This window comes from Sphaerodactylus townsendi, linkage group LG04, assembly GCF_021028975.2.
Source record: "Sphaerodactylus townsendi isolate TG3544 linkage group LG04, MPM_Stown_v2.3, whole genome shotgun sequence".
In the NCBI taxonomy this organism is placed as follows: domain Eukaryota; kingdom Metazoa; phylum Chordata; class Lepidosauria; order Squamata; family Sphaerodactylidae; genus Sphaerodactylus; species Sphaerodactylus townsendi.
This window is the reverse complement of record NC_059428.1, coordinates 8,221,440-8,235,096: the sequence shown is the minus strand read 5'-3', so window position 1 is coordinate 8,235,096 and position 13,657 is coordinate 8,221,440. Positions and strand designations below refer to the sequence as shown.

The 13,657-nt window shown below is 57.1% G+C and overlaps 1 protein-coding gene across 1 annotated transcript; it reads left to right on the top strand.

The window, feature by feature from the left end:
• The first annotated feature begins 6,909 nt into the window (after positions 1–6,909).
• On the top strand, positions 6,910–13,572 carry LOC125430939 (F-box/WD repeat-containing protein 7-like). Its single transcript, XM_048493319.1, has 12 exons — positions 6,910–7,096; positions 7,215–7,742; positions 8,371–8,453; positions 8,583–8,721; positions 8,872–9,006; positions 10,081–10,130; positions 10,181–10,433; positions 11,543–11,656; positions 11,753–11,934; positions 12,033–12,258; positions 12,659–12,869; positions 13,101–13,572. The coding sequence occupies exons 1-12, from the start codon at positions 6,974–6,976 to the stop codon at positions 13,367–13,369; spliced, it is 2,313 nt and encodes a 770-aa protein (XP_048349276.1). The 5' UTR covers positions 6,910–6,973; the 3' UTR covers positions 13,370–13,572.
• Positions 13,573–13,657: the final 85 nt, after the last annotated feature.

The window sequence follows — 13,657 nt, the reverse complement described above, 5'->3', positions numbered from 1 at the left end:
AGTCCTCCCTAGAAGAAGAGTTTGGGCTTATACCCCCTCCCCTTCCTCTCCTGTAAGGAGTCTCAAAGTGGCTGACAAAGGCCTTCCCTTCCTCTCCCCACCACAGACACCCTGTATGGCAGGTGGGGCTGAGAGAGTGCTGAGAGAACTGTTGACTGGCCCAAGGTCACCCAGCTGGGAAACAAATCCTGCTCACCAGATAAGAGTCCGCCACTCAGGTGGAAGAGCGGGGAATCAAACTGTCTGTTTCAGATTGGAGTTTGCTGCTCTTAACCACCGCACTATCCTGGCTCTTCATTTTCAATTCAATAAGCCTTTATTGGCATATACACGATAGTTCCAGTTAAAATACAGTTCCAGTTAAAAAGTGAATAGTAAAAAACTTCGCGTTTGTCATACATTCAGTTTACAAACTTCTGACAAAAACTTTGCCACTATAAGGCAACAATGAAAATCCTGACAATTTAAAAGCATAACTACTTTATCTGATTCAGTATAATCAATCATAGCGGCTCTTCATTTATTGATCAATTTGATTTCTACCTTGTGCCTTTCTTGGCGAATCTGAGCTCACCTTATAACAGTCAGTACGCACACTACACCACGTTCAATTAAAAGCTTAATTTCAGCCCAATATTATAAAAACCCGGTTTATAATTTACAGATTCCGACGGTGCCCGATTCTGCATAGCCGTCATATAGAGGAGGACTATTTGTATAGTCTGCAGATAGTCTGGAGATGGTGATCAGCCAGAGGGGATGACCAACCTAAGAGACCTCACAGGCCCAATGAGCACAGAGGGAGGTGGGAAGGAAAAGGCAAGGGAAGACACAGAGAAAGAGGACAGAAAAGGGGAAGGGGAGAAGAAAAGAAGAGGAAAGGATCCAACTGAGAAGAGTGGAAGGGGGGAAGAAAGAAAGGAGAGGCTGCAGCGTTTGGGACTCTTTAGTTTGGAGAGGAGACGACTAAGGGGGGATATGACTGAAGTCTATAAAATTATGCCTGGGGTAGACAATGTGGACAGAGAGAAATTTTTCTCTCTTTCTCACAATACTAGAACCAGGGGGCATTCATTGAAAAATGCTGGGGGAAAGAATTAGGACTAATAAAAGGAAACACTTCTTCACGCAACGTGTGATTGGTGTTTGGAATATGCTGCCACAGGAGGTGGTGATGGCCACTAACCTGGATAGCTTTCAAAGGGGCTTGGACAGATTTATGGAGGAGAAGTCGATCTATGGCTACCAATCTTGATCCTCCTTGATCTCAGATTGCAAATGCCTTAGCAGACCAGGGGCTCGGGAGCAGCAGCAGCAGCAGCAGCAGCAGCAGAAGGCCATTGCTTTCACCTCCTGCCTGTGAGCTCCCAAAGGCACCTGGTGGGCCACTGCGAGTAGCAGAGAGCTGGACTAGATGGACTCTGGTCTGATCCAGCAGGCTTGTTCTTATGTTCTTATGTTCTTAAAGGGAAGGGGTGGAAGAGGGGGAGTGGCCAGTTGATTTAGAGAATTTTTGCTGTCCGCTGTCAAATGACTGTCAGAACTTTTCCGTCTTACAGGCCCTGCAGAACTGGGCAGAGCCCCCGTCTCACTAGACAGAGAGTTTTACCCGGCTGGGGTCAGAGCTGAGAAGGCCCCGGTCTTGGTCAAGGACAGCCAGACGGTTTTGGGGCCAAGGAACTCCTAAAAGGGTCTCTGCCTCTGACTCCAAGGGCAAAGCCCCTGCGCCTATTGGAGCACAGGGCAGCCAATCTCCAAGAGGGAGATCTCCTCCCAAGCTCCGCCCTCACCAGAATCCACTCCCAAATCCCCAGGAATTTCCTAACTCGCAGCATGTTTGGGTGGCTGACTTAAAAAAGAAAGTTTGCACGCAATTGGAATCTGGGACAATATCACATACAGGCAATTTCAAATGTTGCTTCAGGATAATAAACAAAACCCTCCAAACAGCCTTAACCTTTTCAGTCCAAAGCTCCTTTTCAGCTGGTGGGGGTAGTGGTTAGAGCCCCAGGTTTGTATCACTACATTGCTGTGGGAGCTCCGTGGGAGACTTTGGTGTCCAATCGCACCCCCTCCGCCTGACCTAACTGGGCAGAGATGCGGTGAGTACAAAATGGAGACGAACAACATCAGTGGGGAGGCAGGCAGGCAGTTTATAGGGGGAGTTACAAAACTAAAAAATGGTCACCTCCAATACATTTACACCTTAGAATGCTGTGGGGACCTAGGGTTTCCAACCTCCAGGCGGCGACTGAAGATCACCTGGGATTAAGAACATAAGAACATAAGAACGAGCCAGCTGGAACAGACCAGAGTCCATCTAGTCCAGCTCTCTGCTACTCGCATGGGTCCACCACAACTGATTACAACTGATCTCTAGGAGAAAGAGTAAGAGATCAATGTATTGTCGAAAGCTTTCACAGCCGGACTCAACTGGTTGTTGTGGGCTTCCCGGGCTGCGTGGCCGAGGTCTACCAGATCTACTACTACAGCCCGGAAAGCCCACAACAACCAGTGACGGATCAGTTCTCCTGGAGAAAACGGCTGGGTTGGAAGGCAAACTCAATGGCATTAGACACTGCTGAGGCCTCGACCCTCCCCAATGCCCCACCGTCCTCAGCCCCCCCCCAAATCTCCAGGGGTTTCCCACCCCAGTGCTGGCAACCCCGCGGGGTCCTCTGTTCTAATTTTCTTTCCTACATGTCCGAAGCCAACAGCAGGCTGACGGGAGAGACCCCGAATATTCGTTTAAATTTTAGAATGCAAATAAAATGAAGAGAACTGAAATGATTCTAATTTCTGCACTCAACCAGGAAGCCAACTTCTTTGGCCCCTTCCACACAGGCAGAATAATCCACTTTCAACCCACTTACAATGCACTTTTGCTTATTTATTTATCAGATTTTTATACCGCCCTATCCCGACAGGGCTCAGGGCGGTGTGCAACAGAAACTTCCCCACAAACAACTGAACCCAACCCCAACCCCAACTTTGCAGTTACCGTGTTGCCCCGAAAGTAAGACAGTGTCTTATATTAATTTTTGCTCCCAAAGATGCGCTATGTCTTATTTTCAGGGGATGTCTTATTTTTCCGCTCCACAGCTGCATGCTCTGGTGTTCTGTTTGACTTTGCTACGTCTTACTTTCGGGGGATGGTTTATATTTAGCACTTCAGCAATACCTCTACTATGTCTTATTCTCAGGGGATGTCTTATTTTCAGGGAAACAGGGTAGATTTTACTGTGCAGAATAGCAAAATGCACTTGCAAACCGTTGTGGAAGTGGATTGAAAGTGCATTATTCTGCATGTGCGGAATGAATAGTAAGCTTGAGAGCCGTGTTGACCTCGCCACCTAGTGGTGGCCGAGATCATTGCCTGCCTTTTGAGGATGAAGAACCCGTGGAGTTTTGTGCCCCTAGAGGTGTTGGGAGTCAGAAGACCTGAGAGCTGATAGGCAACTCCCTCCCTCCCTCCCTGTGTTTCTCTGCTGGCTGCAGAAGGGTGCTTGATCCGAGCACGGGCATCCTGACCCAGCCCAGCATGCCTGGGGCCTCCTCTGATGAGGGCTCAGAGAGGGGGCAGGGCACGGGTTTGGTCCCAGACTCCCAGTCAAGACATGCAGGCTCAGAGCCCGACAGGGGCGTGCTGGGGTGCCACTGAAGTCCTGTGCTCCCCCAGATTGTGGCGAAAGAAGCGGGGGGGGGGGAGCTGCTTTAGGTAGCCTTAGGGCTGCAGGGTGATTCTAATTAGCCGTATTTAGTTAAGCTCAGTGGTGGGATCCAAAAAATGTTAGTAACAGGTTCCCATGGTGGTGGGATTCAAACTGTGGCGTAGCGCCAATGGGGCTGGGCGGGGCATGCCGGGGGCGTGGCCGGGCATTCCGGGGGCGGGGCATTCCTGGGCGGGGCTGTGGCAAGGACGCAGCCGCTGCGCCGGTCCTTGGGCGGGAAACGAATGCACGCAGGTGCAGGCTGCCACGCACGCCGGTGCACCTCCTGCTAGACTGCTCCAAGTTCTGCGCGCTACTGCTGAGAGGAGGGGCGTAACTAAGGCAAAAATCACATGGCAAAATCACCAATTAGTCACCCCCTCTCGGCACACACAAATAATTAGTAACGTACTCTCGGGAACCTGTGAGAACCTGCTGGATCCCACCTCTGGTTAAGCTCGATGGATGAGACATGAACAAACTATGATAATGGAAGAGGGCAGCTCCGAGCCGGCGAGTCCCATATATATGTCACCTATTGTATTATGCTTGTATGATTCTGTATTAATATATGAGGAGTACTGCAGTGGTGTTTTTTGCTTGTTATTTGCAGATATAACCACTGACAACCTAAACTATAAATACATTATTGTGTTGTGTGTTTAACTGAAAAAGTTACCCGGCTGTCGATGCTGAAGAAGTTTTTTGAAAAACGCTGGATACGCGTGAAGCGTTTCTATGGGACTGCATTCTTACCAATAGAATTGGATGGATAAGTGTTATGGGACTTGGTACTTACCACTCGAAATGGATGATGAAATTAATACATAGTGACTTAAATGGAGACTCCTGAATTTGGTTTGGAAGTGAAAAATGACATATTCCTGTTTATTGTGCTGAAATGATGACAATTTAAGTGTACCGTATCTTTAAAAATTCATGTATATTTGTTACATTTGATGAATTGTCCGAAAAATATTAATTGATGTTTGTGAGTACAGCCTGAATGCAGTGAGTGATTTATTGATTGTTTATACTTATTTGAAGTTGCGTTCATAGTGTTGGATTGATATGCAAAGCTATGGTGACACAAATATGTAAATATTGTAGATTCTCTATTGTGTTGCCATAGCTTGGGTGATGGAATAGGGGGCATGCAAATCAAATTTGCAGATGACACCAAATTAGGAGGGATAACTAATATCCCAGAGGACAGGCAGGATTCAAAATGATCTGGGCAGATTAGAGAGCTGGGCCAAAACAAACAAAATGAATTTCAACTGAGAGAAATGTAAGGTACTTGGCTTAGGCAGGGGAAAAAAATGAAATGCCCAGATGTAGGATGGGTGGCACCTGGCTTGACAACGCTACATGTGAAAGGGATCTGGGAGTCTTAGTAGATCACAAACTGAACATGAGTCAGCAGTGTGATGCAGCAGCCAAGAAAGCCAATGCGATTCTGGGATACATCAATAAGAATATAGTGTCTAGACCGAGGGATATAATTGTACCTCTCTATTCTGCATTGGTCAGACCTCACCTGGAATACTGTGTTCAGTTTTGGGCACTGCAATTCAAGAAGGATATGGACAAACTGGAACGGGTCCAGAGGAGTTTGAGCAAAATGATAAAAGGTCTGGATTCCATGTCCAATGAGGAACAGCTTAGGGAGCTGGTATGTTTAGTTTGGTGAAGAGGTTAACAGGTGACATGATAGCCCTGTTTAGATATTTGAAGGGATGCCATATTGGTGAGGGAGCAACCTTGTTTTCTGCTGCTCCAGAGACTAGGACCAGGAGTAATGGATTCAAAGTGCAAAAAAGGAGATTCCACCTAAACATTAGGAAGAACTTCCTGATGGTCAGGGCTGTCTGACAGTGAAATCTGCCTTGGAGGGTGATGGAGTCTCCTTCTTTGGAGATTTTTAAACAAAGACTAGAGATGGCCGTCTATTAGGAGCGCTTTGATTGTGTGTTCCTGCAATGCGGGGGGTTGGACTGGATGGCCTTGGTGGTCTCTTCCAACTTTGTGATTCTATGAGAGAGACTGGATACAGAAAACTGTTTCTCCCTTTCTCAGACTAGTAAACACAGAGACACCCAATGAAGTTCATGCACAACAGGATGAACAAATGAAAATTATTTATTTAATATATTTGTTTTATATCCCGCCCTTCCCCTGGCAGACTCAGTTAAGATCCACGCATTGTCGAAGGCTTTCACGGCTGGAATCACCGGGGTGTTGTGTGGTTTCCAAGTTATATGGCTGTGTTCCAGGAGCATTTTCTCCAGATGTTTCACCTGCATCTGTGACTTCAGAGGATCTGATGGTAGTAAAACAAGTGGAGTAAATATACCCGTGGAATGTCCAGGGTGGGAGAAAGAACCATTTGCCTGTTAACAAGTATAATAAAGGGTACAATTAGCAAGCTTGATGAAGACAGCAATCAACTAGTTATTGTGGAACCTAAGAATGATTATTGATCACAGATTAATGTGGAATCTAAGAATGCACTCTTTTTGGACCTGAAATACCACACAGCTTTTAATCGTTGTCTTGTGTTTCATGGGGGACAATGGAAAAAGGAGACCGTGGCTTTTGTGGCGCTACCACAGGGGATGCGGGGCAAGGATTTGCACGGTTTTTGAAGGGGATGCCCCGCACCTCCTGGGAAGTCCACAGACCCCCCCACACACACACACACACGACACCTTCGCCGTGCAGTGATGCTGAAGTGTACATGGATGGAGGCGCAACATCCAGAGAGGCCTTGGCAGCTGCTCCGTTTCCAGGGGCTGCAGGCGACGTCCGCACGTGCATTGGGGGACGCGGGGGGGGGGGGTCTGAGACCACGCGGGGCGGCTGAGCCGGACTTGGAAGCCACAGCCCGTGACCTTCTGGCATCACTTCCACGGTCACGACCGATCCACGACCCGCCCCCTGCCAGCCTCTCAACGCGCGTGTGTTTGTGGGTGGGCTCGCTGCCCTCCCCTCCTGCTCCCCCCTCCCTCCGTATGATGACGTTGTCCATCTCCCCCCTCCCTTGGAGGCGCAAGGCGGCCGTCCGCGAACACGGCGGCGCTGGGACCGCGAAGACGCCCCGAGCGGCGCCGAGGAGGCGGTGACGTCACTGCGAGGCGCGTCGCCGGGCGCGCGCGCGCGGGGGCCGCCGGGGGATGTAGTCGGGGCGCGTCGGGGGCGCAGGCTCAGTGCGGCCTAGCGGGGACGGCGCGGAGGACGGCGGCGGCGGCGGAGACGCGGCGATGGCGGGTTCGGGGCCCGGCGGGGCGAGGCTGGACATCAACCGGGCCGGGGCGGCGGAGCTGGAGCGGGGGCTGGTGGGGGTCGGGCGGCGCCGCGCGCGGGGGATCGTGCGCAAGAGGGAGGTGAGCGGCGGCCGGGGGAGGGGGCGCTGGGGGGGGGGCGGGGGGGTCCTGGGTTTTGGGGGGGCTTCCCCCTCCCCCTCCGCTGACCCCGCCCCCTTCCCTCCCCCTCCCCCCGTAGGAGCTGCGGGGCTTCGTCTCGCTGGAGGACCTGCTGGGCGTGAAGGGCATCACGGCGCGCATCCTCCGGCTCAACCGGCAGCGGCTCTCCTGCTGCGCCCGCGACGCCCCCGCCCCCGCCCCGCCCCCGCCCTGGGAGCCCCCCCGGCACGGCCCCCCCGCCGCCGCCGCCGCCGCCCTCCGCCTCCGCCGCCACCGGCAACACCCCCAGCAGCAGCCCCAGCAGCCCCCGGCGGCGGCGGCGGCCAGCCCTCCTGCGCGGGGCTCCTGGGGGCGCGGCGGCGGCAGGGGGGGGTCTCGGGGCCAGCCGGGCAGCTCCTGCGCCCCGCAGCCGGACCCCCCGCAGAGCAGCAGCGGCGACGAGGAGGAGGAGGAGGAGGAGGACGGAGGCGACGATGAAGAGGAGGAGGAGGAGGAAGAGGAGGAGGACGTCTACTTCTACCCGACGGCGGACGAGCGCTGGATCGATTACCTGGAGCGCACCGAGGGGGGCGGCCGCAGCAGCAGCAGCCATCACGCCCGGCCCAAGGTAGCGCCAGAGGGGGCCGGGGGGCCACACCCACCCACCCACCCACCCCCTCTTGGCATCTCCGTGGGGGTCACGCCCTTTGGTCCCTCCTGGGACCCCCCTCCCTTCTGTTGCAGCCGTGCCCAACTCTGGCCCTCCAGATGTGCACGGACTACCATTCCTGGTCCGTGCACATCTGGAAGACCAGAGTTGGACCCCCCTGGTCTGGGGGCTCCCTGGAGGGCTGCGGGGGGTGCCGGGCAGGTGCTGGACCGGTCAACTTCCACAGCCCTGCCCTTGTGGTCAGCTGCCACGGCTGTGTTGGAATAGTCTTGTTCTGTAGGCCAGGCGAGGGCCGTAAAGAAGGGGGGCAGAGACTGCGGGCGGGGGGGGGGGGGCTACCTGTGGGACACCCCGACACGCCCGTGCGTTCGCTCCCCCACTCCATTGAGGGCGCTTGTGGGGGGCCTGGCTTCGAAGAACTGTGTGGAATGAGACGGGGCCCGGAGTCGTTCCAGAAACCAGAGGCTGATGCCCGGAGCCAACAGAGCCGGCTCTTCTCAGGAGGGGGGATCTCGGGGTGGGGGCCGCCCTGGGGGCCGGTGTCGCTTGCACGCACTCACACGCTCGGCTCCCCGCCTGCTTACAGATGAAGCGGAAGTCGGACAGCGGCCTGGACGGCAGGGCCCAGTCCCCCGGGAAGAAGTTCTGCAAAGGGTCGGAGCGCGGCAGGTGAGGGGGGGGGGGGGGCAGGAGGCCGACCCGGCTGCTCCTCAGTGGGGGTTTTGCAGCTGCTGCACTGGGGTGGGGGTGGGGGTGGGGGCTGCCACCAGTCTTTTACCCTTCCTCGTGTCTTCTCAGGGTGCTGGGCCCCTGCGTGGCGAGCCCCACGGCAACCTTTGGCGACCTGCGGAACGCGAAGGCGGGCCAGGCCCGCTGCCGACACGTCCCCCCCGTGGCCCCGCCCCCTGAGCTCCAGGACTGGCTGCGGACGTTCCAGGTGAGGGGTCAGGGTGCCCTGTAACTGGGGGGGGGGGGGGGCTGCTGCAGTCACTGGAGGCCGAGCGTGCCAGAGCAGTGCTGCCCGGGTGGCAAGCAGCCCCCCCGGCCCACTCAGTGGGGTCCCCCAATGCTGTGTTCATCTCCGCAGGGCTGGAGTGGCCCGGAAAAGCTGCTGGCCCTGGACGAGCTGATCGACCGCTGCGAGCCCCCCCAGATCAAGCACATGATGCAAGTGATCGAGCCCCAGTTCCAGCGAGACTTTATCTCGCTGCTGCCCAAGGAGGTGAGGGCGGGGCTGGTTGGTGGAGCCACTCCCGCCGAGTCCCTGCTGAGAAGCGGGGGTCTGGAGGAGGCAGCAGGCAGGGGCCAAGTGGGGCCACGGGGGCCGGTTCCAGGAGGGGGTGGCACAGTTAGGGGAGGGTGGGCCAGGCAGGGAGCCGAAGGGAGCTGGGGGCTGTGGGGGAAGGGGTCAGGAGGGGGGCTGCAGTGGGCCTGCTGGCAGGAGTAGAGGGGAGGGGCGGGGTCAGAGAGTTCACTGAAGGGGAGAGCCTTCAGCGAGTCCAGGCGTCCAGTGTGGATCCTTCAAGCTGCAGGGAAGAAGAAGCGCCATGTTGCTGCCGTCACTGCAACACGGAAAAGGGCGGACTTCTTCTGTCACTGGGGCGGGCGGGGCTCTGGGTTGCTTTTCTGGCCAGCCCCAACCACCCCTCAAATCCAGCCTCTTGTTTCCCAGGGCAGCCTCCCAGCTGGGCTTGAGAAGAGAAAAGAGTTTGGATTTATGGCCCTCCCCCCTTTCTTTCCTGTAAGTCTTTCAATTATTCAGGTTCTTCCAGATGTTCTTAAGTAGACTACAAGCACCTAAGGAGTCCTGAACTCACTTGGCCATGCTGGCTGATGGGAATTGTAGTCCATGAACATCTGGAGGGCCATAGTTGGAAGACCCCTGCTGTTAGGAGACTCAACGAGGCTGACAAACTCCCCCCCCCCCCCCACAAATACCCTGTGAGGTGGGTGGGGCTGAGAGAGCTCCGAAGAACTGTGACTAGCCCAACTGGCACGTGCTGGAGTGCACAGGCTAATCCAGTTCCGCAGATAAGCCTCCACAGCTCAAGTGGCAGAGCGGGGAGTCAAACCCGGTTCTCCAACTTAGAGCGCACCTGCCCTTCACCACTCCGCCACTGCTGCCCCCTGGCTCTGCTTTCTGGGGAGAGAGTGAAGGTTTCCATTGCTGAGGCTCTCGGGGTGAGCAAAGCTGGGTGCTCCGGAGCTCCCCGGGTGCAGAGTGAAGCCGGGGGGGGGGCAGGGGGAGGCGTGGGGGGGGGCTCAGGCCCTCACTTCTGCGTCCTCCTCTTGGCAGCTGGCGCTCTACGTGCTCTCCTTCCTGGAGCCCCGGACTCCGTCACTTCTGTGACGCTTCAGACGCGTCGCTACTGGCTACGGATCCCCTGGCCGAGTAGACAACCTGCCTCTTGGGCTGGAGAAGTGCCGCTGGTGGGTGAGGACCGCCCCAGCTGCTGCCCCTCCCTCCCCACTGCCCCCCCCCCCGTCTCATGGCTGCGTGGCTGTCTTGCAGGCATCGAGGAGCCGTTGAACCTGCGCAAGCGGCGGCTGCTGAGCCCGGGCTTCATGTACAGCCCCTGGAAACTGGCCTTCCTCAGGCAGCACCGGATCGACATGAACTGGCGCAGTGGGGACGCCCGGCCTCCCAAGGTGCAGTGCGGGCCCCGTGGGCGCCTGGCTTGAGAGGCATCGTGCGCTGGCTGGTGGGGCGTATGTGCTTGCCGGGGGGTGCGCTCCGGGCAGGAGCCAAGGGTCCCAGGGGAAAGCCTGGAGCTTCTAGCCCTCCTTTCTCTGGCACCTGCAGACCCTCAGGTTCTGCAGCCAGAGGCAGTGGCAAGGCCCAGAGCCCCCATGGGCTGCTGCAGTCTGCGTGTCCCGCGCGCCTGCTGCGCTGCTGTCTGTGGTGGCGGTTGGCTCAGCGGCACGGAGCTCGGCTGCAGTTCCTGGCCGACGACCGACTTGGGAGCGCTCCAGTCAGCCAGTCGGTGAGCGTGGGGAGTGGTTGTGTGGCACCCGGTGGACAGAAACAAGGCCCCGCAAAATCCCCACAATGCACTGGACTTGCAGAAGAATCCTCCGCAGTCTTTAAGTCTGACTGCAGGACTGAAAGGGCCTTTGGGACGATGCGGGGGGGCTGCGTTCATGCATTGCCTGTGGCGGTGGGGCCACCGTGGTTCAGTGGGAGAGGCCGGGCACATGCAGGCAGCATTAGGGCCGTGGTGCTTGGTGTTCCGCGCACTATTGCTCCTGTCAGCTGAGATTCTCGGTGACCCCCGGAATGACCTTGGTGACCTCGAGCCAGCAGGCATGGATTCCTTTCCCGCTCTTCGAGGTCTCCTCGCAATACTCCACAACGTCCAGCGCTTCCAGGGGTTAAGTTTGGGGGAGGAAAATTATGTGTTTGTGTGTTGACAAAGCAGCACTTAAAGTTAAGCGTATTTGTGAATGCCAGCACACCCCGGCCCCAAATAAAGGCTTACCGTTGTGGGATACTTATCCCCTCAAGGGAATTGATGGTCAAGCTGCAATGGCTGCGTGTATTCCATGCTGATGCTCACAACTGTGGCACCGTGGAGCATGATCTTCCATTCCCTTGACCTCAGAATGTTGGCAAACACCATGTCCATTCTGTGTGCCATATTTTGTGGAATCCAGTCCATGCGTCCTGTGATTCTGCTGAACCTTTGATGCCCTGTGGGGGTTTGGGGGGAAGCCTCTGCCACGGAGCATGCTCATGTGCGTGCTCTCTCTCTGGCCAGGTCCTGAAAGGGCACGACGACCACGTCATCACCTGCCTCCAGTTCTGTGGCAACCGCATTGTCAGTGGCTCCGACGACAACACGCTCAAGGTCTGGTCAGCCGTCACGGGGGAGGTAAGTCTGGGCCCGTCCTCGCCATCCCTGCCGTGGTGCTTGTTGTTCACTTCAGTGACAACCGTCTCTCTCTCCCCCCCTCCCCTTTTCCTCCAGTGCGTGCAGACCCTCGTGGGGCACACCGGTGGGGTCTGGTCCTCTCAGATGAGGGACAACATCGTCATCAGCGGCTCCACGGACCGGACCCTGAAGGTGTGGAATGCGGACACAGGGGAGTGCGTGCACACCCTCTATGGGCACACGTCCACCGTGCGCTGTATGCACCTGCACGGCACCAGGTATGTGAATTGGGGAGGGGGCGGAAGGAGGTATCTCTGGCAGCGCCTCCGCCACTTCACCTCCGGGCTCAGCCCAAGACGCCTCCCTTCCTTCGCAGGGTGGTGAGTGGGTCTCGCGACGCCACCCTGCGCTTGTGGGACATCGAGACGGGGCAGTGCCTTCACGTGCTGATGGGCCACGTGGCGGCCGTGCGCTGCGTGCAGTATGACGGGCAGAAGGTGGTGAGCGGCGCCTATGACTACACCGTGAAGGTCTGGGACCCGGAGACGGAGAGCTGCATCCACACCCTGCAGGGCCACACGAACCGCGTCTACTCCCTGCAGGTGAGCGAGAGGGCCGGGCGGTTCTCCTCCTGCCTGCGGGGCGCGGAAGCAGCAGCAGCAGCAACCCGGAACTCCTGCCTCTTCTCCTCCTCCTCCTCCTCCTATGCAGTGGCGTAGGAGGTTAAGAGCTCGTGTATCTAATCTGGAGGAACCGGGCTTGATTCCCAGCTCTGCCGCTTGAGTTGTGGAGGCTTCTCTGGGGAATTCAGATTAGCCTGGGCACTCCCGCACACGCCAGCTGGGTGACCTTGGGCCAGTCACAGCTTCTCGGAGCTCTCTCACAGGGTGTTTGTTGTGAGGGGGGAAGGGCAAGGAGATTGTCAGCCCCTTTGAGTCTCCTGCAGGAGAGAAAGGGGGGATATAAACCCAAACTCTTTTTCTTCTTCCTCCTCCTCTGCAGTTTGACGGGATCCACATCGTCAGCGGCTCCCTGGACACGTCCATCCGGGTGTGGGACGCGGAGAGCGGCAGCTGCCTGCACATGCTGGTCGGCCACCAGTCCCTGACGAGCGGCATGGAGCTGCGAGACAACATCCTGGTCTCCGGAAACGCCGACTCCACGGTCAAAATCTGGGACATCAAGACGGGCCAGTGTCTGCAGACCCTGCAAGGTGGGAGTGCGGGACCACAGCCTGGCCGGGGGGATCCCTGGCACAGACGGTGTCCGGCCAAGCCCTGAAAACTTGTCTGGAGGCAGCAGCCCCCAGCCCCGAGTGCCATCCTGGGACGACTGCCGTGCTGGGTGGTGCCCCCACACAGCGAAGAGCAGCTGGACGGTGGGTGGCTGCTGCTGCTGCTGCTCCTCCAAGTCAACGGAGCCGCCTTTCCTTTCCCTCCCGCAGGCCCCAGCAAGCACCAGAGCGCTGTCACCTGCCTCCAGTTCAGTTCCAAGTTCGTGGTGACCAGCTCCGACGACGGCACCGTCAAGCTGTGGGACCTGAAGACGGGGGAGTTCGTGCGGAACCTGGTGGCCCTGGAGAGCGGGGGGAGCGGGGGGGTGGTCTGGCGCATCCGGGCCTCCAACACGAAGCTGGTCTGTGCCGTCGGGAGCCGCAACGGGACCGAGGAGACAAAGCTGCTGGTTCTGGACTTCGACGTGGCTCTGAAATGAAGAGGGCGGGGGGGGTGGAGCTGTTTGGGGAGGGGACCCTGCAGGACAGGGGTGGCGGGGGCGGGGGGGGGGGGATGGCCGGTGCTGCCAGTCGAAGCACCTTATTTATAGGAGGAGGACAGTTGGCCAGACCGGGTGGCAGAACCAAGGAGCACAAGGGCCCGGCTTTGTATACGCAAATAATATATCCCTTTATTTCTGTACGCGTGCGCCTTTTGGTCTTTGCTCAGTGCTGGCTCGGAAGCGGGGGTGGGGGTGGGAGTCTTTCTTCACGGGGACGAGCTGTCT

Coding starts and splice junctions, on each gene's coding strand:
- LOC125430939 (XM_048493319.1), top strand. CDS start 6,974: ATGGCGGGTTCGGGGCCCGGCGGGGCGAGGCTGGACATCAACCGGGCC. Junction 7,097..7,214: donor GGATCGTGCGCAAGAGGGAG/GTGAGCGGCGGC, acceptor CTCCCCCCGTAG/GAGCTGCGGGGCTTCGTCTC. Junction 8,722..8,871: donor ACTGGCTGCGGACGTTCCAG/GTGAGGGGTCAG, acceptor TCATCTCCGCAG/GGCTGGAGTGGCCCGGAAAA.